At 39.4% G+C, this 23,893-nt stretch overlaps 1 protein-coding gene and 1 pseudogene across 4 annotated transcripts in view; both read left to right on the forward strand.

Moving 5' to 3' along the window:
- XPO7 (exportin 7) overlaps window positions 1–23,893 on the forward strand; it is an 85,504-nt gene that overhangs the window by 41,976 nt on the left and 19,635 nt on the right. Inside the window, exons 1-13 of one of the 4 annotated variants that reach the window (XM_027092099.1) lie at window positions 5,190–5,225; window positions 5,749–5,895; window positions 8,162–8,255; window positions 8,794–8,960; window positions 9,972–10,064; window positions 12,384–12,488; window positions 14,314–14,479; window positions 16,334–16,407; window positions 18,190–18,309; window positions 20,034–20,180; window positions 20,945–21,117; window positions 22,687–22,880; window positions 23,336–23,441. In XM_027092099.1, the coding sequence (XP_026947900.1) occupies window positions 5,205–5,225; window positions 5,749–5,895; window positions 8,162–8,255; window positions 8,794–8,960; window positions 9,972–10,064; window positions 12,384–12,488; window positions 14,314–14,479; window positions 16,334–16,407; window positions 18,190–18,309; window positions 20,034–20,180; window positions 20,945–21,117; window positions 22,687–22,880; window positions 23,336–23,441 (1,607 nt within the window). In that variant the 5' untranslated portion in view covers window positions 5,190–5,204. Of the gene's footprint in view, window positions 1–5,189; window positions 5,226–5,748; window positions 5,896–8,161; window positions 8,256–8,793; window positions 8,961–9,971; window positions 10,065–12,383; window positions 12,489–14,313; window positions 14,480–16,333; window positions 16,408–18,189; window positions 18,310–20,033; window positions 20,181–20,944; window positions 21,118–22,686; window positions 22,881–23,335; window positions 23,442–23,893 lie in introns of those variants that run through there. The other 3 variants (XM_027092101.1, XM_027092100.1, XM_027092102.1) reach the window with 3 other exon arrangements.
- On the forward strand, window positions 15,104–16,215 carry LOC113612305 (uncharacterized protein C6orf203 pseudogene; annotated as a pseudogene).

Raw genomic sequence — 23,893 nt, forward strand, 5'->3', positions numbered from 1 at the left:
GGGAGAACTGTGTTATTCTTCCATCTTTCTTAAAAACGCATTGAAGTATAACATACTTATAGAAAAATACCCAAATTACAAATGTACAACTCAATGAATTTTCTCAAAATGGACGTGCCTCTGTAATCAGCGCCCAAATTAAGGAATGACACATTTATCCCTATTACTATCGATGGACATTTGGCTGTCACATTTGGGAACTATTACATTTAGTGCTGCCATGAACATTCCTATACAAGTGTTTTTAGCATGTATCTCTGTTGGGTATATACATAGGAGTGGAATAGCTGGGTCATAGGATATTTATATGTTTAGCTTTAATAGATCCTGCCAGTTTTCCAGTGTGTTTGGACCAATTCCGACTCCACTGGCACTGTGTGACAGTTCCAGCATCCTAACCAGTGCTTGATGTTGGCCTTTTCATTTGAGTCATTCTAATGGATATCTCCTTGTGGTTTGGATTTACATTTCCTGATGATTATCGAGTTGAGCACCTTTCACTTATTGGCCCTTTGGATATTTTCTCGTAAAGTACAGATTCAGGTCTTCTGCACTGGCTTTGTAAACTTTTTTTTTAACTTTTTAAAAATAAATAGTCTGCCTATATAAATATTCTCATTCAAAAAATGAGAATATTCCCCCCCCCCCCGCATTGACTCCACTGCAGTTGTTAACATCTTAGAGATCTGCTGATATATATATAAAACTAAAATGGCTTTGGCCCACAAGATTGCCTTCTAGGTAACTTTATAAACAAGAAGAAACCTTGCGTGGAATGTTCTTTTCAGGCCATTTAAACTATCAGCATTTATTATTAGTAAGAAAGAACAAAATAAAAGTAGTAATAAACACAGACATAACTTTTTAAAACTTCAGCCATTAGAATATATTGCCTTTTTGGTTTCATGGATTTGTTTTATGAATTCTGATTGGAAACAATCAGCTGGTAATATTACTAATTAGAGTAGTTAATTTAGAAAAAGAAGGTAGCTTAAATTTTTCCTTTTAAAAAATATTTATCTGTATAATTGTTGGGGTTTTTTCCTGCTTACAAGTAATATCTGGTTGTGGTCAAAATTTTTAAAGTTATGGAAATACATGACAGAAATTAAAAGTCTCCCATAACCTCAGTTCCCAGAGATAATTGTTGCTGTGTTTTCATCCAGATTTTCCTTTATGAATTTGCTAACATACATCACAAATAATATACTCTACATACTGTTTTCCCACTTGCTTTTTTTTTAATTAGAGTATAGTTGATTTACACTGTTGTGTTAGTTTCTGCTATACAGCAAAGTGAATCAGTTATACATATACATATATCCACTCTCTTTTAGATTATTTTCCCATATCGGTCATTACAGAGTACTGAGTAGAGTTCCCTGTGCTATACAGTAGGTCCTTATTAGTTATCTATTTTATATATAATAGTGTGTATATGTCGATCCCAATCACTCACTTTTATCCCCTCTGCTTTCCCCCCTGGTAACCATAAGTTTGTTTTTTACATTTGTGACTGTATTTCTGTTTTGTAAATAAGTTCATTTGTACCATTTTTTTAGATTCCACATATAAGCGATATCATATGATATTTGTCTTTCTCTGCTACTTGCTTTTTTATACATATAAATTTTTTTTTAATTTATTTTTGGCTGTGTTGGGTCTTCGTTGCTGCACGCTGGCTTTCTCTAGTTGCGGCGAGCGGGGGCTGCTCTTCATTGTGGTGCGCGGGCTTCTCATCGCTGTGGCTTCTCTTGTTGCGGAGCATGGGTTCTAGGCATGCAGGCTTCAGGAGTTGTGGCACGTGGGCTCAATAGTTGTGGCTCACGGGCTCTCGAGCGCAGGCTCGGTAGTTGTGGCGCATGGGCTTTGTTGCTCTGCGGCATGTGGGATCTTCTGGGCCCAGGGCTCGAACCCGCGTCCCCTGCATTGACAGGCGGATGCTTAACCACTACATCTGCCACTTGCTTTTTTAACCTAACAATAGTTGTTGTTACTGGATTTTTAGGAGTTTTGAAAAACATTATCTATGATAATTGGATATTCATTATTGACAATAGGAACGCTTTATTGAATAGATAAAAAATAAAATTTAATTAGTATATCAATTTTATTAGCCTTATACACCTCTTAAATCATTCATTTTCTGGCAGGTTCAGTATGCATCTTTTAATTTACCCAACACAGTTTTTTTCCGAATACACAGAAAAATTCCAACTAAGGAAGATCTAAATTAATAGAGTTTATGAACAGGTTGGAAGTGGCTTGATTTTTCAGCAGTTCTTTTTATATTTCAGGCATCCTAATCATGAAAATTCAGCTACCAAATTGATAATTCTGACTACATATTCTTCGTGAGAACTTCTCTGGATTGAACCTGTACTTTTCGCTTTGTAATAGGGTGGTGCTTCTGATCATTTCAGGTGGTTTGGGTGGCTGTCAGATCAAGGATGTACTTTGTAGAGAACCTAGTCATCCAAGGGTTATGCTTGTTTTCTAGTTCACTACTCAGCATTATTGGGAATGTCATCAAATCCTTCCTAAAAGCGCGTATCCTGGTGTCTGATTGGAAATCTCCAAGTGGATTTTTTTTTCCAAGCAGTGAGGCTAAAAGTGTATACTGTCGGGCTTTTTAAAGCCAAATGTGACAAATTAAAATAAATTCCAAGGTATTCTGCTTTCTGGTGTAGTATAACATCTAATGCAGAGACAAAGTCCTCATTTTCCTGTAACGTACAGGCAACTCTCCGGATAAATCATTAAATTCTGAGGTCTGTAGTCTCAACTGGTTGCACCTTATATTGAAATGAGAATAATTGAGCTGCATTTTCTCTATCCAGGCTTAAAAAACTGTATAAAATAACATTGTTGCTAAATGTTAAGGAAGATACATTCATTTAATACCTTCATGGTAACTATTGTTGGTGAAATCCAGGTGGTTTAGGTTTGGAGGTTTGACTATCTTGAGTTTCTTGTACTAAAGTAGTGCTTTGCTAGTTGAAGATCACTTTCCAGTTTTGTTAAGTATTTCACCCAGACATGCTTTTATGTTCCAGTGGGACCAGATGGACGTTTCTCTGTGGATTATCAATTTGGCAGCCTCAGGAATAGAAAATAGACATTCTTCTCTGGAGGCTCTTCCGTGACTGAACCGGCATCGTGTAATAGATGTCCTTATTAAGAACTGGTTGAATGGAAGAAGGGACTGCGTCAAAGGGGAAACACGGTGGTGTGTTGGCTGCTAAGTGTGAAATAACTAGTTTCAATGGCTAATCAAACATTGTAGGGTAAATTGTTTTATTCTGGGTCCCCAAAAAAGGTGATTCAAAGTAATCTATTAGATTTGCTTTCGAAACATTAGGATCCAAGAGAACAGAAATGTAAATGTCTCATTCCCCTCTCCTTCAATGCGTAGTACTGGCAACCCAAATAAAATGACTTCGTTTTTAGATGTTTTCACTAATTGTTTGGGAAAACAAGATCGTTTCCCATTTGTTCTTCTGGAAACAAAGAAATAGAGCTTCGGTTCTTCAAACTGTTTGTGTAAATGGTCAAATTACTCTTTTGTTTTTTAAACGGTCTTGTTTCCTAAGCTGGGAACTCATTAACAGACTTACCCTGCAGTATGTTTTTGTCTGCTAAATTAAAGCAAATCAAAACAAAGCAACAACCAAAAAGCCCACCATAACCTGCATGTAGTTTTTTAGCAGTAAGGAACTACCGGTGACAGATGCTTAGCCATCGTCTTGTGAACAACTTTGTTGTAGTAAACGAAAACAAGAGTTGCACTGGGGGAGCTACCAGAACTGATTGATCAGACTTCAAGGAGAGTCTATACCTTAAGCAGCCGGACTCTTTAGGGAGTGTCTGTTGAGGATATTGGGAAGCTCGTAGTGCGTGGTAGCTGTGGAGGTTAGGAGGCTGCTGCTGCTCCCTGACACCTAATACCAGATTGTATAACTATCTTTCAGTTTCAGTTAGGGTATCTTTCTATTGATGTCTTCTGTGTTACCTATTTTGAAAATAATTTGTCCCCTTTTAAGTTAGTCATTTCATGGGGGCGGGGAGGGGGGAACCAGCCTGCTGGGTTGAAACAAAAACGTTGTGAAAGAGATTTAATCCCTTGCTTAGGAATGTGGGGATTTATAATTAAACTGATTCATTGGATGTTTGGCCAGTACTGGCAGGCCTAACACTGACTTTCACATGTGTTTTATGGAATAAATGTAGTTAATTAGCCTTATTATCTATCCCTTGTATTTATATGCTATATGAAAAAATCAGCTATTGCTTATAGAACTTTCATTACTTGAGATCTGGCTTTGCAAGTAGTTTTCTCTGTGCTTTTGAATTGAGGAGGGTATTAAGGGGCACCTCTGGAAGTCAGAGAGGAACAGATTAAACGGGAGCCTAATCAGAGTCCCAAGATGTTTTGAAGGGTGGTTTGTTTATCTTGTTTTGGAGTGCAGGTGGTTGGTTGGTTTGTAGAGGGCTCCCTGGAGTGAGACTGGTGATCTCTGTGGGTCAGTATTTGTCTTTCTTGTTTTCTTTAGGTTAATGTTTGAAATTTATTAATCAGATTGAATAAAATAGGTATCCTGCCCTAAGGGCTTTACTGCTTAGTAGAAAAGCTGTGATTTATAAAGTCACAGCATAATGAAATAAAGTGATAATGAAAAGCCTTGGGCAGACTGTGTAATGTATTTTAGGCTATTTACACAGGTTGGTTTGTCTAATTATTATTTTTTGTTGTTGTTCTTGTCAGAATTGTCTTTTCTAATAGTAGGATCCATCAAACTATTTAAACCAGATCTTGCTCGCTACTGTAGAAAATACGCTCAGAATTTCTTCGTAACGTCCAAACTGGTCCTTTGAAAACTAGCAGATGTTTGCCCTTCTCTCCAGTCAGTGAAAGGTGACAGTTACTTGAACCCTTACACATTCCTTTCCTCTTCGCTTTTGAACACATTAAGTGGAAGTGGATTTGCATCCCTTTGGGGTTTTGACCAAAGCACGTACCCACCTCCTTCCTGCCTCCCTGGAACTGGTTCAAGATTTGGAAAGAAGGGTTTGTTTGAGGGCGTTTCCCATGTCTTATCTCTGAGCACATGCTAGGGTTGAATTTATTTTGACCCTGCGTTTTAAATTTGGATCCAAAGCAAGAGTTTAAAGTGCAACAGAAGAGAGTCCGCTGAACTTTAGACATGAGGGATCCGGGGAGGAAGGTACGTACTTGCATTCGGAAGCTTTCTCATAGAGGTTGGCCATCTTTGTGCATACACATAATTGTAAACTGATGACTACTAGGCAAAGTGTGTAAAGATCTGTGTGATGCTTACATTGGGTGTTTATGTGCTTAATTTTACAGTGATGACTCTAGTATTCATAATCTTGAAATTGATGGCGGAACAAGTAAATTCTGAATTTTTATTTGAAAACCTTTTGGAAAAGCTTAGGATAGGTATTTGCAAGGAAAAAAATATGTCATTTGTGATTGACCTTTAAGGGAATGGCTGAAAAAGTATCTAGATATTTTAGGCATTCTATCATTTTGTCTTCTAAAGCATCAAATAAAGAAGGCTATAAATGGTTATTATTAAAGGTCACCCAGATTCTCCTGTTGAGAAGCAAGTCTCTCTTCATTGATTATTATTTATCTTTATCCAGTAATTTCGAGCACAAGTATAGTATAGATACTTGTATCTATAGTAGGCTCGACTGATTTCTTTTTTGACTGATCTTTTCCAGAGCCTGGCCCAACTAGAGAATCTGTGCAAACAGCTGTATGAAACAACAGATACAACCACTCGACTCCAGGCAGAGAAAGCCTTGGTTGAATTCACCAACAGCCCTGATTGCCTGAGCAAGTGCCAGCTACTCCTCGAAAGAGGAAGTGTACGTAAGATTTGAAAAATCCTAAAGAGTAACAGCTTCAGGAAAATATATTCTGGTTCTGAGTGGATTGGGATAACTTCTGTTCCTTGGTTTTTCTAAGTACCTCTGCCTTCTTAATTTCACTTTTAAAACGCACCACACCTGCCAGGTTGGCAAAAAAGGCCTTACAGACTCATCAGGGAAAATCTCATCGAGAAAAAAAAAAATGTCATCGAGCGTATATTTTTGTCCTGTAATTTTTCGTCTTGAATCTAATTTCTGGGACTCCTTTTCTGTTTTTTACACTTAAGTACCACTTCGTATCCTTTACAAAGAAGACAGGGCTGTATATAATTGACATTTCTTATCCACAAAGTTCATGTCACCTTGTAAGATCCCTAGTCTTCTCTGTTTTTCCTCCCCTGTACCACAGCTGCTTCTTGTCTTAGAAGTGTAGGGGAAGAAATTACCTCGACAATGAAAATTACAGGAAGTTACAGTTTTTAAAACGGAATTAGAACCTCTTCCAGCTTAAAAATGGCATGCAATGATCAATAATGCTCTTAATGAGACATGATTTGATTAAGTTAATATTTTTGGCAAGATGGAGGTCTTGGGAAGGGTAAGCATCCAACCAGGGTATCACGAAAGGGCATCAAGAGAGTTAGAATCCCAGCTAGACCGGGAGCCAGCAGAGTAGACTAGAAGGAAGTGTGAAAAGGAGGAAAGCAGTTAATTTGTTGAGAGTATAGAAGTCTAGATGACTTCATTTTTGAATTTGGTTAGTAGTGTTACAGAATTTATTCAGTAAACTGAACAAATTGTAGTTGGCTAAATAATATCCTTTAGTAGCTGAGGGAGCTAACTCTTTTCCCAAGTTTACAAGAGTAACAGTCATGGTCAGAGATTGTGTAGGGCTCTGTTCTATTTTCAGATTTTTTTGTATTTCCTTTCAGTCCCTTGGTTCTAGGATTGATCCACTTAGATTTGTATTGTGGGAGATGCACAGCTAGCTCTCATTTGGCTCCCACTGGAGCCCCACAGTGTCATTTGTGACACTGTTAACTCCAGTTCCTCATGTTGTCAGTCAACAGGCTGGAATAAAACAGGGTTGGTGCAGTACTAAAAACACTTAATTATAGTGGGTTCTTCCTTTTTAATCTCTGTTGACTTCTTAGTGACTTAGCAGATTTATTGGAATTATATGCAGAAACCATTTACATGTTATATAGTGTATAGATATACACTATGTTCTATAGTTATAGTAGCCTCTCTTGCATTATTAGTGATTTGACACACCTGCTTTAGTCAGTCTAAACCATGTTCAAGGGTGTTGAATAAAAATCACATGTCAAAGTCACTTTTATAGATTTTTTCCATAAACTTAAGTTATTTTTATAACTGATGCGATGATGTAATGCGTATGGATAGCCTACTGTTTTAAGGACTTATAGTTTTATGGGAAATTATGTTTGACCCTTGATTAAATTATTTTGATGATTCTGAGTCTGTCCCTGTTATGTGACATTATATAATATAGCCACATGGGGGAATCTGAATTTGCACACGGCTCCTCCTTATACATTATGATCAGATAGAATACTCTGATTCTCCGTAAGGTTAAAATTCATTAAAATCCACACTTGAGAATGATAATGCTATTCCATTGCTTAGGGCATAACTTTTCTTTCTCATAACTAATTGTTATGAATTTACTACTAAAACCAGCATATACATTCCCCAAAGCTGTAGCTGATTGGTAGTTGTGCTGATGGGAAGATAGAATTGGGGGATTAACTACCCAGCATAATGTGGTGGTTCCTTCTAAAACTACTTTTTCTTGTCTTCTTTTTTTTTTCCCCCTCTTTCTAATGCCATACTATAGGAATATTATGAGGTGGAACTTTTTGAAACATCATTATAACAAGGCTGTTGGAGGGAGAAGATTGCTTGATTTAAATGAAAGAAGAGATCTAGCTTCTTTTCTGAAAAGAGCCCGTCTAACTTCTGCCCCCTCAAAGTGATACAGATACCTGTATTAGATTCAGTTTGATCAGCCATTCACTTTATCCTGCCCTTGGTTCATGACTGAAATCAGCTTAATGAGCACATATGCTTTGTGGGGCTCATTTCTCCTTAGTATGTGACCCTTTAAAATCCTGAGGATTAAGTATAGCAAAACCGATGAATTTTCTTGAATTTGAGAACAGATCTCCAAGTTTAAAACTTTATGACTGACTAACTCAATAAAATTGAATTCTAAGTCCTTTCCCCCCTCTTTTCACAGTCATCTTACTCCCAGTTACTGGCAGCTACATGCCTTACAAAGCTTGTATCGCGCACAAATAACCCTCTACCATTGGAACAACGAATAGATATTCGTAAGTAGAGAGTTGTCTTTTTTCTCTTAAAGAAATTAGTTTAGTGATGTTCTGGTAATAGTTACATTTATGTTGCTTGTCTGATAATGTTCTGAAATTGCTAAGCATACAGAATATCTAGAATCCAGTTTCTTTCCAGAATTTGGGCTTAAAAGTGAAGAGGACCCAATATAATTGCTTCTAGATAAAGCCTGCATTATCCCTTCAGTTTTCAGAAGGTTTCTTTCATTCAGTCTTTACTGTCGCTAATAACTAAGAAAAACATTGTTAAGGATTTTGAATTCTGTGCAGACCATGCTATTTAACCATCGAGGGATAGATTCAAGGCTGCCTTACCTCAGATTCTTCATTGTGACACGTTGTATATTCTGAGTTGGAAAGCCTATGAATCTTAAATTCCAAGTCCCATTTCTCAGTAGTGTGAATAATTAGGGAAGTTTAGGGTAAGTAGTTTAAATTTACCACTTCTTAGACATTTAAAGATGTACACCCTTCCCTGGCAGAGCCTTCTACGACGTAGATTACTTTTGTTTTATAGGGAACTATGTGCTCAACTACCTTGCCACTCGGCCAAAGTTGGCTACTTTCGTGACACAAGCACTTATTCAGTTATATGCCAGAATCACAAAACTGGGCTGGTTTGACTGTCAGAAGGATGACTATGTCTTCAGAAATGCAATCACAGATGTCACAAGGTTTTTACAGGTATGATTTATGTATTTCATGGACTAAAAATGGGTGAAGCAATATATGCCTACTTATATATTGATCTGTAAGTGGAATTACTTGGTATATATTCTTCTGTGTCTTTTTAACTCTTCATGTGTCTCGGCTTTACATGTTTAGATGTCAGTACAAAACCTGCTTCATTCTTTCAAATGCTTACATACCATTCCAGTTTAAAATACCATAATTCATTTAACTCTTATAAGTGGGCATTTAGTTAGTATCTATATCTTGACTTAAATAAATACTTCAGTGAATATCCTAGTGTGTGTGTGTGTGTGTGTGTGTATATATATCTTTTTATACTTTGAGTTAAGTGTGTTTATAGTGTGAATTCCCAGCCTTTGAATTATTCAATCAGAGGGATGTGTGTATTTTGGGTTTGCAAGGATATTTCCAAATTACCCTCAAAAAAAAGTTGTTCCCTGCACAATTAAAAGAATGCCTATTTCCCTGTACCTCCACCCTGTGACCTCAGCTTTTTTATTTTTCCAGTTTGGTAGGTAGAAAGAATTGGTAGCTCAGCATTTGAGTTACAAATGAGACAGAACAAATTTTCATATGCTGATTTACTACTTATTTTTGTTTTTCTGTGAACTTCCTGTTTATATCTTACGTATTTTTTTATTGGGTTCTTTGTCCTTTTTTGTATACAGTCTCTTTGTAAATTATCTTACACGTTCATCATTTATCTTAAATGTGATTTGCTAGTTTCTCTTTCTGTGATATGTATGGTATGATACTTAAGGGTATTTTTTAAATACATAGGGTTTCAATTTTGATGAAGTCAGATTTAGCAGTCTTCTTTTATGGCAGGTTAGACTTTATGCCCTGCAAAGCAGCAGTTTTAAACTACAGTTTCTTGCTACATTGTCTAGGCAGTTTTAATAGCAGCACGGGACTCTGTTATTTCAAAAGTATGACTGCATTCCAAATGCTGAAATCAAGCTGCACAGGCCAACTCTTTCTGCCTTTTTTTTTTTTTACCAGGATAGTGTTGAATACTGCATCATTGGTGTCACAATTTTATCTCAGCTAACCAATGAAATTAATCAAGTAAGTGCTACAGCCTTCCTCATTGAAGTAAGTGCCATATTTTTTCTCAGTATTGGTGTTTTCTGCTGTGTGTGGGATGATCTTTTTTGGCAGTTGTGTGCTTTTGCGGTAAGTGATTAATGCCCTTTTGAAACAAAATAGTTCCATTGGGTTTCCCTCTGTAAGTGCAGTCTACCTCACTCTTAATATCCAGATCCCCTTCTGTCTCCAGAATATTTTTTCCTCTCATCTCAGCTTTCCTCAGTGGTATTAATGTTCATTGTTAGAGATGAGAGCAATGGTCCTAAGTCAGAACTTAGGAAACCAGCATCACTGGTGTGGCCCTTCTGCTGTATAAATTAATGTGTTTGTAAAGATTCAAAAATCAGTTCTCATGTGCTATTATTAAAGATTTTGCTGATAATCTTTTCAGAATGCACGAAACGTTCTGCTAAATACCAGGTAATTTTTTTAAATAGTCATTGACATCACAGATAACTACAGAGGAAACACCAGTGGCTTTCTTTTGCTCTGGCTCTTATTTTTAGTCATTTACTTCTGTATCCAGCTAAAATGTTATAATTATTGAACAGGCCAGAATTAATATTAATTGTAACATCTCACCCTTCAGTTGTCAGCTATTAATTACATTGGCATCATTGTTGCTACTGCTCATATTTATGCAGACATTTCAATTAACCCTGAGAAATTTTAACTGTGAGTTGGTACTATTTTAAATGCACTAGCTTATAGTCTGTTAAAATCTGGAGTCCATATTGTGTTCTCTGTCACATGCAATCCCCATTGCGGTTGGTAATTATCGAAATAATAGCTCACACTTTTGAGTGATTTCTATGTGACAGGCACTGTTGTAAGCACTTTACTTATATTAATTTTATTCTCACAATAGTCCTGTGAGATAGGGACTCTGGTTATCCCATTTCCTAGATAAGGAAACTGAGGCTCATAAAGGTTGAATAATTTGCCTACAGTGTCACAGTTACCTGGCAACAGTATATGAATTCAAACCCATATAGGCTTATTGCAGAGCCTGTGCTCTTAGCAACTAACGTATTATTTACCCACTATTACCCCTGTAGTAAGAGAGCATGCGTTAACTAAGTACAGAGATGGTGGGGTTAATGCTCTCCCCTTTGAAGCTTGGTTCCAGAAAATCCATCAGTGTCGGTATTTTTAAAATCTTCGAAATTTTGTCTTTTTTAAGAAAATAATAGAAATGTGTGTGACATATTTAAGATGTAATTATTCTCTGTATTATGATCAGTATAACAGATTATATATAGCATCTGGTATATAATCTAGCATCACCTTTTTATCCAAGACATTTATGATAACACAGTGACACTGAAGCTAAAATTGGAACACTTTGAACCTCTATGTAACTTAGTTTTCTGTTGGCTTTTTTTTTTTTTTTTTTGGTTGTCATTTAAATCAGAAAGCATATTTCTGTTACCATTCCTATTTGAACTTAGAAATAAAATTAAGGGGGCATTCCATAACTTGGTTGTCTATCAGAAATCTTGCTGCATTTTTTCTTTAATGTGCCAGAAGCAAAATGAGCTCCCTCCTGGTTGAACTGAACAGTATATAGAAGAGATTTAAGCTTACAGTAAATGGTTGGACTGAAATTACTCTAGGCAACCTTGAAATTCCTTTATTGCACTCATTGAGTACCTACTGTGTGTCAGAAATAGAGGGCATACTAAAGAAGTAAAAGACTTAATCCCTGACCACAAAAACCTTTAAAATATGAAGAAGAGACAAGAACAGAGGAGTGAATGAGAGACGAATACAACCACTTAAGTACTCACTTCTGTGGTATAGACTACATGTTGAAATAGGTTAGAGAAGGAAGAGAGTATTACAGGCTATCGTCTATCTTAAGTTCATGGCTGTTAGTCAATGACTGTTTTAGAAATTTTGTAGTAACTTCAGCCCTGACTGGATTGTTTACCAAAACCCAAGCCTTGCTACTGTCTGGTTTTGAGACTAAGCCACAATACAACATGATAGAAATTATTAGCAATGTCTTCCAACAGTTTGTTAAATTTTACCTCCCTGAGTGCAGCGGAAATTAAAATTTTGCAGTGGAGATACTCACCTCTCCTTCTGTCTTCCCTCTGTATGTGGTAGAGACATGATATCCTGGCTAGCTGTTATTAGCAGCTTACTGTCATCTGCATTCTCTCACTAAATATGGTCTAACAGTAACTTAAATGTTTAAAATGTATTTTGTTATTTATGTCGGTCTTATTGAAAATCCGTCTAGTTTACTTGAAGTCTACATGAAAATTCTTTTCTTTGCAACTAATTCTAAACCTTGCGTTGGTTTGTTTTTCTGCACAGGCAGACACCACCCATCCTTTAACCAAGCACAGAAAAATAGCCTCTTCTTTCCGAGATTCATCGTTATTTGATATCTTCACTCTTTCCTGCAATCTGCTAAAACAGGTGAGATTGTATGCTGGGACCTGATTCACAGATCCTTTTGAAAGGATGAGAATAAGTGGGAACTTGTTATGACCCCATGAGAGTTTATGCATCTCTTTAATCATCGTCATGTCTCACGTAATACATATGTTCGAGCTGTTGAAGAAACTTACCAAACTGAAAGAAAGAATTGTGATTTCCCTATTTCACATCTATTCCCCTAGGTAAAGAGCAGTATGTGAACACTTATCCCATGCTCCTATTTTAAAGGAACTAGTTTACCACAAAGTTTGAGGGTTTTCTTGTTTGCTTTTTTTATATCCGCATAAGACCTTCCTGTGTGGAGTAAAAGCATCTTCACTTTATGGTGTTTGGATTCTCAGTGCTTTGAAAGCAGTCTCAGACTACATTGTTAGCATACTAAAACTAGGCTGGCTTCCCTGTCCCCTGCTGAGTTACAGGCAGCAAACAAACAAGCAACATCTGTAAGGAAAAGTAGATTTTGAATTTTTAACATCCACTTAGACTTCATAACCTGAAGGTAGACAGTATCACAGAAGGAAATTACCAGTTTTAAAATAGCAAGTTGGTATTTCATTTATTGATAGACTTGAACTGAGGAAGAAATGTTAACTTGTGAGTTCTACACATGTATAACCATGTTTGGATGCTTTGTCGCTCTAGAAAGCCAAATGGAATTAGCCTCTGGCTTCGTGTTCGTTTGGGGGTTTTTTGTTTGTTTTCTTGTTCTTGTTCTCATTTTCCAGTGTGTCTCAATTGTAGTATTAGAAGCAGGTTTGGATTTTTCTTTTGTCCCAGTTAATGATGTCCATCTTTTCCTTCAGTTACCTAGTTTTACTTCAGAATTCCCAAAAAATTCTCAGTTTGGGCAAGCTGCCTCGCAAAAGCTGTTGTAGCTCACAAGCTGCCTCGCAAAAGCTGTTTCTAGAGGGAAAAAGCTTTTGAGAAAACTGAGCCTTGAAACCTCCTCTAATACTGATTCTGTCAAAAACAATGAGCCAGCCAGTCACTGAGGTCACAGCTGGTAGAAATTTGAATCTCAGTCACCGTAGCTCTGGACCACTATTGAGCTATAGGCCGGTACACTGCTGATGAATAAATAAAATTCAGTGGTGATTTTGTTTTGATTGTGGTTTGAAAGATTTTTGTTGATGCTGGCTATGGTAATGTTAAAAAGAGAAGGAAGGGCTTCCCTGGTGGCGCAGTGGTTGAGAGTCCGCCTGCCAATGCGGGGAACACGGGTTCGTGCCCCGGTCTGGGAAGATCCCACATGCCGCGGAGCGGCTGGGCCCATGAGCTATGGCCGCTGAGCCTGCGTGTCCGGAGGCTGTGCTCCGCAATGGGAGAGGCCACAACAGTGAGAGGCCCGCGTACCGCAAAAAAAAAGAGGAAGGAAGATAGGGCAGGGTGTAAAATTTACTAGAACTCCCTCCAGAGTTTAGTTCCAGCCCTGTCTAGAAATAATAAGGATCTAAAATTCAAATAAAGTAACCAAACATCCCATATTGCTTCAGAATTCACTGTGGCCATGATGCCTACAGCATATAAAGAGTAAGTGTCAAAGGGGGAATTTCTTTAAATACCAGCTTCATGTTTTTATAGTAAATATGTTTTAATAGTAAATAAGGAGCTAGGAGTTTCATAGTGATGGAAGGACTTTGAAGGTGATGGAAGTGCAGCATCTTTTGGGAGAGAAACGTCACTTGACTGTGTTGGAATATCGCCCTCCTTTTCTGGCTTAGCAGCCTCCTCATAAGTAAGTCTGGTAGCAAGCTTGGAAGAGAGGAGTGATTGTTTGGGGCTCATTATGTGGTCATTTTTACAGGCTTCTGGAAAGAATCTGAACTTGAATGATGAAAGTCAGCATGGCTTGCTGATGCAACTGCTCAAACTCACTCATAACTGCCTAAACTTTGATTTCATTGGCACTTCTACTGATGAGTCCTCAGATGACCTGTGCACGGTACAGATTCCCACCAGCTGGCGATCAGGTAATACAGTCGCGCCCTCTGAAACAGGTGGCCTCTCCACTCTACCTGGAGTCTGCAGGGTGGTCTCAGGAACCCCTGGCAAATCCCCTGCTTGCTCTTAGAGAGAACTTAGGATGTCAGTATGGGTCTTTTTAAAGTCAGAGAGAGGCTGTTGGAGGATCCTCCAGCCGGGGAGAACTCTTTAATTACTGGGTTCCTGGCGGATGTGAGTTTGACCTTGTGTTAATCACCTAGAGACTTCTGATATCTTACTCATTTGAGGGAATTTCTAACTTTAAAATCAAATAAAAGAACTTGTGCTTATGCTTGGTATTGTATTCCTAAGGATAAAAATTCTTGCTATGAACAGAGTTCTGATTGTCTTAAGTTGTTTGAGAATCAGAAGAATGAATCCATTTCTTAGAGGAGCTAAAAACAAGTGCTTAAAAAAAAAAAAAACAGAAAACAAAAAGCCCCTGTTAGGTTATCACTTTCAAATGAAATAAACATTCTGTAAGATAAGAAAGCAGGAAGAGGTGTGGAGTCCTGCGCTTGGCGAAGCCATGGGGTGGGGGGGCGGGGAGGGGGGAGACGCGCTGATGTACAGGTAACTGCGCCCCTGCCTGGCGTGCGGTGCCCCCTGTCCGCTCCCGCTTCTGTTGCTTCACAGCAAGCACATGGGAAATACGGGCAAGGCGAGCTCCAGTCCCCCGCCCGCGCTCCTGCCAGGTCTCCGCGTGAGTCTCTGGCGTCCTGCCCCAGCCGCGCCAGCTCAGGACGCCCCATGGATCCGGGGGCTCTTAGGGGCCTTGCGAACCCGGCGGGCCGAGGCCGTCTTCCCCTGGACCCGGCCGTTCCTGTTGGCTGCAGGCGCAGACCGCGAGCTCGAGGATGCTGGTGTCCAGTTTCCCTTGACCGTGAGGACCCGGGAAGGTCGTATGAGCCATGGCTACGACTAGCGTCAGATTGCCCAGCAGCGTTTTAAGAAAGCCAGATGCCTGGATTGGGCTCTGCAGAGCGCTACGAGGGACACCTTCACATAAACACTGTGCTTCCTGGAATCGATACTTATATTTGTCTAGTACCAAGTTAAATGCTTCAAATTATAAAACATTTTTCCATAACATTTTCTCACTGAGACTCTCAGGGCTTTTAATATCTCAAGAATATATTTTCCCATTTTCCATAAGACTCAAAAGTAATGTAAGCTCTAAAAAATCCACTAAAAAGACTCTGCAAAAAGTGGAAGATGAAGGGGACTCTGATGAAGAGAGTGAGCATCATGAGATGAGTGAGCCGGAAGAGGAGCCAGAGGACGACCCCAGTGCGGTCAGAGAGCATAGGGACCTGGGCAAAGTAGTGCAGTCTTTCCGATATGATGTTACCCTGAAGACAGGCCTGGATATCGGGAGAAACAAAGTGGAAGATGCATTCTACAAAGGTGAACTCAGGCTGAACGGGGAAAAATTATGGAAGAAAAGCAGAACGGTGAAAGTGGGAGATACACTGGATCTTCTAATTGGAGAGGATAGAGAAGCAGAAACAGAGACAGTGATGAGGATTCTCCTGGAAAAAGTGTTTGAAGACCAGCAGTGAGAAATACAGAGTGGTGTTACGGCGGTGGCAAAAGTTAAAATTGCCTAAAAAAAGTACACTCAAATAAATGGATTGCTTTTTAGCGATAAAGCTGCTTTCTAGTGGTGGGGGAAGGGGCCAGGTTAAAAAGAGGACGTTTTTATTAAAATAAGGTTCTCCTACCAAAAAAAAAAAAAAGCAAGCAAGCAGGAAGATATGCTCCCCGATGACTGTATAGCACCAGAGTGTGCCAGCGGCATTGTGCAGACATACTCAGTAAAGTGCTCTTTTGTCTTTCAGCGTTCTTAGATTCTTCAACTCTGCAACTGTTTTTTGACCTGTATCATTCCATCCCTCCTTCGTTTTCACCTCTGGTGAGTCAGGACCACAATTTCTATTTCTAGAACGTAGCAATGGTGAATGAGCCTTATGTTCATTTTGTTGTACAAAATCATAGAAGTAAAGCATAGAAATACTAGGGTTAGTTATCTAGGCTTTTGAGATAAAGCTTGTCACCTAAAGGTTCTCACAGTAAAGTCTTAATTCCTTCTAAATTGTTCCTGGGAATTCCTTGGCGGTCCAGTGGTTAGGAATTCACGCTTTCACTGCAGGGACCCAGGTTCAGTCCCTGGTTGGGGAACTAAGATCCCACAAGCCGCACAGTGCGGCCAAAAATAATTGTTCCTGTCATTAATGACAGATTGCTGCAGATGTCAGGCTCTTTCGGTCTCCCTTTGTATCTGACTTTATACTATACCTCAAATTGACACAGGCTAGAATGTGGGGAATTCACCTTATATTGTCTATTTGAAGATTGTCAAGACTTAAGAAAATTTCTGAAAATCCCTCAAGCATATGTTACATAAGTGCTAAATGGAAGCTGTATTGGGAAGGCATATTTGCATACTTATCCTGAATAACATTTGAAACCTCTTGGGAATGCTGCATCTCTCCTTTAAAGCAATAATTAACCTCCTCAAATCTCAAAATTCATTCAGGTCCTAAAAGGCGTTGGTCTGATATTTCAGATTGTTGGTATAAAATACCGTTGTACAAAACATGCAAAGAAAATACAGTAAAGTAAATGGGTGTTTTGCATAGTCTTTCTGCAGTAGACTACTTGCCTGGTAGTAGTACTTTTCCAAATTAATGTGGACCTTCACTTTAGTAGAAACATGAGTTCGTGTTTTTTGTATCGTTAAGTTTACTTCAGGAAAAGGTAACACACTTAAGAAGGGTAATTAATGAAAGGACTGTTTGTAAAGGGGTGGGCAAAATTAAGGGAATCCAACAAGGGGTGGTGATGTACACCCCCTGGGGCTAGCAATAGTGGGGAGCCTCAAGGGGCAAGGGAAAGAAACCCTGGAGAGAGCTGAAGCTGTGACTTAGGGGAGGGCTGTTCACCAGAGGTAGAGAAACTCTGCCAACCATGGCCCAGCTGGGGATGGGGAGGGGGCTCCTCTTTCTTCCTGCCCTTGATCTCCTGCTGGTACTTTCCAGTGGTTGAAGCCAATGAGAAGCAAGAAGGCAAGGGAACTTGGCTGTTGTTAGTCAACAGAGGTCAGCCTCCCAGGGAGCAGAGCAGGGAGGAGAAGGGCAGAAAATAGATCTGGAGGGGCAAACAGAATATAAATATCTAGCACAGTGGGGAAAGGGGAAAATGTTTTCATTATAAAATCTGTTTTCTTTAGGGCACAGATTGACTTGGTTATTTCATTATAGCACTACAGAGCAAAGGCTGATTAGCCAAAAGGCCTTAATAAAACAAAAAAAAAACTAAATCTAAAGCATTATTTAAACTATGAATTGCTTGGTATTTTCAAGCTTTAAATATATATCTTAAACACAAATCAAAGAAGCCATCAGGGTGGTCAAAGAATAAAACGTAGATGAATTTCCAAACTATGGATTTAACTAGTTGTTACAATCAACCTGGATCTGATGCTCTTTTTATTTTTCTTTTAATAAAGCTGTTTCAGATATCCTAAGCTACATCCCCCTTGATCGTTTTTTTATATCATTATAATGGTAGCAGGGGTTGAAAGAACAGCATTAGTGCCATATGTAAAGAAGAATATTTACAGCAGGGGAAAGGGTAATGAAAAGAGCTATACAATCTTTTTGATCATTTGTGTTTGGGTTGTGCCCTGCTTTAGGTATTATCCTGCTTAGTACAGATTGCCTCAGTTAGAAGATCCCTGTTTAACAATGCAGAGAGGGCCAAGTTTCTCTCTCACCTTGTTGATGGTGTTAAACGAATACTGGAAAACCCACAGGTAAGATTTTTGAGAATGTATTTTTATTTGTGTGTGTATATGTGTGTATGATTAGTATATGTCTATCTGTTACGGCTCCAAAGAAAAATCAATCTAGAGGTCACACTTAGCAGAAATCATAGAAAACAGTTCAGTCTGTTTAAATCTTCAGAAGATTTAAGTGAATCTTAATCTTTGTAGATTTAAATAATACCCAGAAGAGGAGCTTGTATCCTCTAGCTTCAGGAATGTAGGAATTGTGGGAAGGGATCCCCTTTGGTTGTTGTTGTTGTTCATTTTTATTGGAGTATAGTTGATTTACAATGTTGTGTTAGTTTCAGGTGTACAGCAGAGTGAATCAGTTATACATATACATACATCCACTCTTTTTTTTTAGATTCTTTTCCCACATAGTCCATTACAAGGTATTGAGTAGAGTTCCCTGTGCTATACAGCAAGTTCTTATTACCTATTTTATATATAGTAGCGTGTGTATATCAATCCCAGTCTCCCAATTTATCCCTCCCCCTCTTATCCCCTGGTAACCATAAGTTTGTTTTCTACATCCGTGACTTTACTTCTGTTTTGTAAGTAAGTTCATTTGTACCCTTTTTTTTAGATTCCACATGTAAGCGGTATCATACGATATTTGTCTTTCCTTGTCTGACTTACTTCACTCAGTATGACAGTCTCTAGGTCCACCCATGTTGCTGCAAATGGCATTATTTTAGGGAAGGGATCACTTTGAAGGAAAACAAGGACAGAGCTAGTCATTTTTCCCAAAGAAACTAAGAATCTAAAATTTGTTTTTTGTTTTCATTTCCATTTTTTTGAATGTACATTATTTACCTAAGTATATAGGGCTACATTTAGGTGGGAGGGGAGTTATTTCTCGTTCAAATATTTATTCCATAACTCAGTTGCCCTTTTTGTCTTTTTCAGTCCCAGAGACTCAGCTAACACCTCCTTTTTTTAAGTATTTCTTCTTCACACTAGAAAATATCATAAAAACAGTTCACTTTTAAATATACTCTGTTCTCTCCCTCTTTTTAAAAATTCATTTATTCTATCAACAAATTGTATGGAGCCGCCTACCATGTGCCAGGGACTCAGTGGCAGCAAAACAAAACCTGCCCTCCTTCTCTAATAGAGGAGGACATATGTAAGGAAACAAGTATGCTGGTGTAGTATGCAAACAGATGAAAAGTGTTTGATATAAGTATATAATAAAATACATAAACACACTAATATAGGAGTATGTTTATTGTAGCAAAGATGATATAATATATGAAATATTTGTGTAACTTTGCTACTGTAGTTTAGTTGTGCTTAATGACAGATTTGACAGATGTGAAAATAAAAATCTCATTACTTTTCATTTGATTGGTGGGAAGCAAACAGACCAGTCACATCTTAGATCGTGCCTGTTTTCTGCCATTAATCAACTTTACAGCCCTGGGCAAGTAGTGTTGTCCTCCTGGGCTTCTGTTTCAGACTTTTCCAATTGAGGCTAATAACCCCATCTCACAGGATGATTATTATGGACAGATGAGATAATAGATGTAATAATCCCTTTTAAAAGTGACTTTTTAAAAAAATACTTTTAAACATTATACAAATGTGTCATTCTGAATGATGACCTGCAGCAGATTCCCCCCTCTCCTCATGCCATCCCAGATGTCATTCGGGAAGAAGTATAATGAACCACATTTTACATTTTATTTTCCTCCCTGTGCTGTCACCAGAGTTTATCAGACCCAAACAATTACCATGAGTTTTGCAGACTACTGGCCCGATTGAAGAGTAACTATCAACTGGGAGAACTAGTAAAGGTGGAAAACTACCCTGAGGTCATCCGATTGATAGCTAACTTCACAGTGACCAGCCTACAGGTTTGTCTTTAATTGCTTGTCCTTTTCTTCCTAAACATTGGAACCTCTTCTCTTACTCACTGGTTTTATTTAACCTTGTAAGAATTTTTTTTTCCCTTGGCAGAAGTGAATGTAAGTATAGGGCAACCCTGCACAGAGTGCTTACTATTGCAGCCTACTCATTCACATTACAGAAGTTCAAGGAGTGTGGTTAGAGGAGCATAAGGGAACTGCAAGAGTAATATTTAGATTCAAGACTGGGAGAATTCCCTTGTAGTCCCCCAAAAAAGGCAAGATCGGAACAGGGAGCTGGGCAGAAGAGTGAAGAGAGACTCAGCGCCCTCTCTTTCTTAGTCATGTGTAGGCAGTGGTTCTCACAGGCGATGGCTTGCATCAAAATCATCTGGGGAGCTTGATGAGAAATGCAGGTGCTTGGGTCCTACCCCCATAATTTCTGGCTCACTAGGTCCAGGGTGGAGCCTTGGCGTCTCTGTTGCTAACAAGCTCTCCACGAGATGCTCGTGCTACTGATGTTTGAGAGCCAGTTACTCAGCCAGCTCAAAACAGCTCTTGTCATTGGATGTTTAATCTCTGAAATACCACTAAACACATTAGACTAGTTGCCATGCACAGAACAAAGCCCATCAAAGTTTATCCTCATTCTCTCGCTCTCTTTTTTTTTTTTTTTTAAGAAAACTCTTTATCCTTTGTGTCAGATGGCATGGGACTAATGTATTATGTACAAAAATGAGAACTATGCCTCCTATTCTCTTGGTTTTCCTTAGCATTGGGAATTTGCCCCAAATAGCGTGCACTATCTCCTGAGCCTGTGGCAGCGGCTGGCAGCCTCCGTGCCATACGTGAAAGCCACAGAGCCCCACATGCTGGAGACTTACACTCCTGAGGTCACCAAAGCCTACATCACATCCCGTTTGGAATCTGTGCACATCATACTGAGGTAAGGAAACTGGGCCAGCCTCCCTCTTTCCCCACAGGTATCCTGGCATCCGACTTGCCAGAGATCAGACACCCAGTTGGCAAAAGCGTACTTGATATGAGTCATATCGGAGCTAACACCATAATGGGCATTTTTTTCACGTTAGCACAATAGCTGAGGAGAGCATAAAGTCCAAAAGAAGAGTTTTTCTCTTTAATATCCTATTCATGTCCCTACTTCACCAACCATAGCAGTATCTTTGAATACAAAGTATATCAGTACAATGTTTGTCCTTGCCAGTGATTTCCTTTAAACATGAGAGAAGCATTTATAAGCTATAGATGACAACAATTATGATGTGTAAAATATAGGTGCTTAATGTGAACTTCTAAAGAAATGAGTAGATAAATAAGCTACACAATGCAGAGCTTACTAGAAGATGTAAGAATTCCAGGCAGCCGATCACTGACTGCATTATACTGACATATGGTTTCTGTCTTCCTTGACTACTAACTGGACCAGAAGTCTATAGTAAAGAAATGTCAGACCCTTTAGAAATGACCTATGTAAAATGGAGTTATTCTAGGGACTTCCCTGGCGGGGAATGGTTTAAGACTCTGAGCTTCCTGCGGGGGGCATGGGTTCAATCCCTGGTCAGGGAACTGAGATCCCACCTGCTGCATGGCGTGGCCAAAAAAAAAAAAGAATGAGGCTATTCTTTGTGTAGGGACTTATCTTGTATACTTTTTTCATTGGCTATTTCTCAGGGGAATTTACTTGGACTCTGAAGGTTTGGGGTGTTTTGGGGTTTTTTTAACTCAGATTCTTAATTTGCTCAGAATCAAATACTTTTTTTTTTTTTTTTTGCGGTACGTGGGCCTCTCACTGTTGTGGCCTCTCCCGTTGCGGAGCACAGGCTCCGGATGCGCAGGCTCAGCGGCCATGGCTCACGGGCCCAGCCGCTCTGCGGCATGTGGGATCTTCCCGGACCGGGGCACGAACCCGCGTCCCCTGCATCGGCAGGCGGACTCTCAACCACTGCACCACCAGGGAAGCCCTATAGTCATTTTTTTTTAATTCTACTTCGTTTGACTATTCATAATATTTATACATTTTGCTACAGGAATATTGTATTTGACATGCCACAGCCCAGGGAGGGTTCGTATTACATGGTAGAAGCATCATAGTGCCTCCCTAAAATCTGAAGATTTCTGAATTCCAAAACACATGTGGTCACAATGGCCTCACACAAGGGACAGGTTACTTGTAGTCACAAAGTTTACTATAGTCAGGAACAAACACGAGGCTGAGAACCAAGAGCTTTTAGGGGTGAGAAGCATAGGACTGAGAGGATCATGGCAGACAAATGTTAAGCAACTGGGAATTGGAAGACTGGACACCAATGGGCAGAGCATACCTACAGGAGACTGATGCTAGGTTGAGACACCTTCCTTCCTTGGTAAAAAGTGGGGTTGGGATCTGGGCCTCTACAACGGCACGGGGTGGATAAATGGAGAAGGAGAACTGCTGCGACGGAGAAATCAGTAGGCATATTTTAAGAGAGCGCCTTCCTTCTTCCCTTGGGAGTAGAGATGGACTGGAAGATCCCCTGGAGGATACAGGTCTGGTCCAGCAGCAGTTGGACCAGCTGTCTACAATCGGGCGCTGTGAATATGAGAAGACGTGTGCACTCCTCGTGCAGTTGTTTGACCAGTCTGCCCAGTCCTATCAGGAGCTGCTCCAGAGTGCCAGCGCCAGCCCCATGGACATTGCAGTGCAGGAGGGTGAGTGGACAGTGGACTGGGCCTGGCAGAAGGTGCTGTCAGCACGCTTTCGCTCGTTGCTACCTCTCTTTCACCCTTCCCCCCAGAATTCTTCCATCATCAGTTAGCTCCATACACACAAAAGAATATTTGATAATAAATGCCACAGGGAACTAGGGAGGAGCACCTGAAATCATACCTGCAGCGGGTATGTTTAACTTTAAGAAAGTACTGCACTGTAAAAATAACGACCCTGTCTGATAGGGGAGCCTTGGTCATCTAATGAATTTCGCCCTTGGCATCACCCTTACCGGAGCAGAGGAGTAGCTATTCTCTGGAAGAAAAGTTAAACTTTATGACTTTTTCAGTTTCTTGAGATTAAGGAAGCTCATAGTAAGAAATGAACCTCACAGTGTGGAATTTCTTCATGAAATGATCACTGGTGGTGACACTAATGGGTCTTCTTCCTGTTGCAGGAAGGCTGACGTGGCTGGTTTATATCATTGGTGCAGTGATTGGTGGCCGGGTCTCTTTTGCCAGCACTGATGAGCAAGATGCTATGGACGGTGAGCTTGTCTGTCGGTAAGTGCTCCCATGGAGGCTTCCTATTTCACTGCTATGACCCTCCCACCCCCTTTTGGGTCGTGAGACCAGGGAACTTGACATGCTTCTGTTAGTGCATTTCTCCCCATTTATAGAATATAAATATAATCTAAGCTGATTGACCATGAAGAACTGTTACAAGTTCAAATTCAAACCTTTTATTAAGTACAGCAACAACCATGCCTGCAGTCCTTACTAAATCTGCAGTAATTCAGCAAAGGAAATGATGGATATAGAATTAAGCATATTGGATACAGAGTGGAGAGTAGCTTTTAGTTCTGTTTAAGTGCAGCATCTCAGAGTTAATGAAATGTGGACTGCTTTTGCCTTACCAGAGTAAGTCTAATAGGAAGCTGTGGGTCTTCAACTATCCCCAAAAATGGAATTACAGAATTTCTACAGCCTTTCAAATCTCTTGACCATACACTTTC

Source organism: Aethalodelphis obliquidens, unplaced genomic scaffold, assembly GCF_003676395.1.
Source record: "Aethalodelphis obliquidens isolate GAN/ISIS:26980383/991018 unplaced genomic scaffold, ASM367639v1 scaffold74, whole genome shotgun sequence".
In the NCBI taxonomy this organism is placed as follows: domain Eukaryota; kingdom Metazoa; phylum Chordata; class Mammalia; order Artiodactyla; family Delphinidae; genus Aethalodelphis; species Aethalodelphis obliquidens.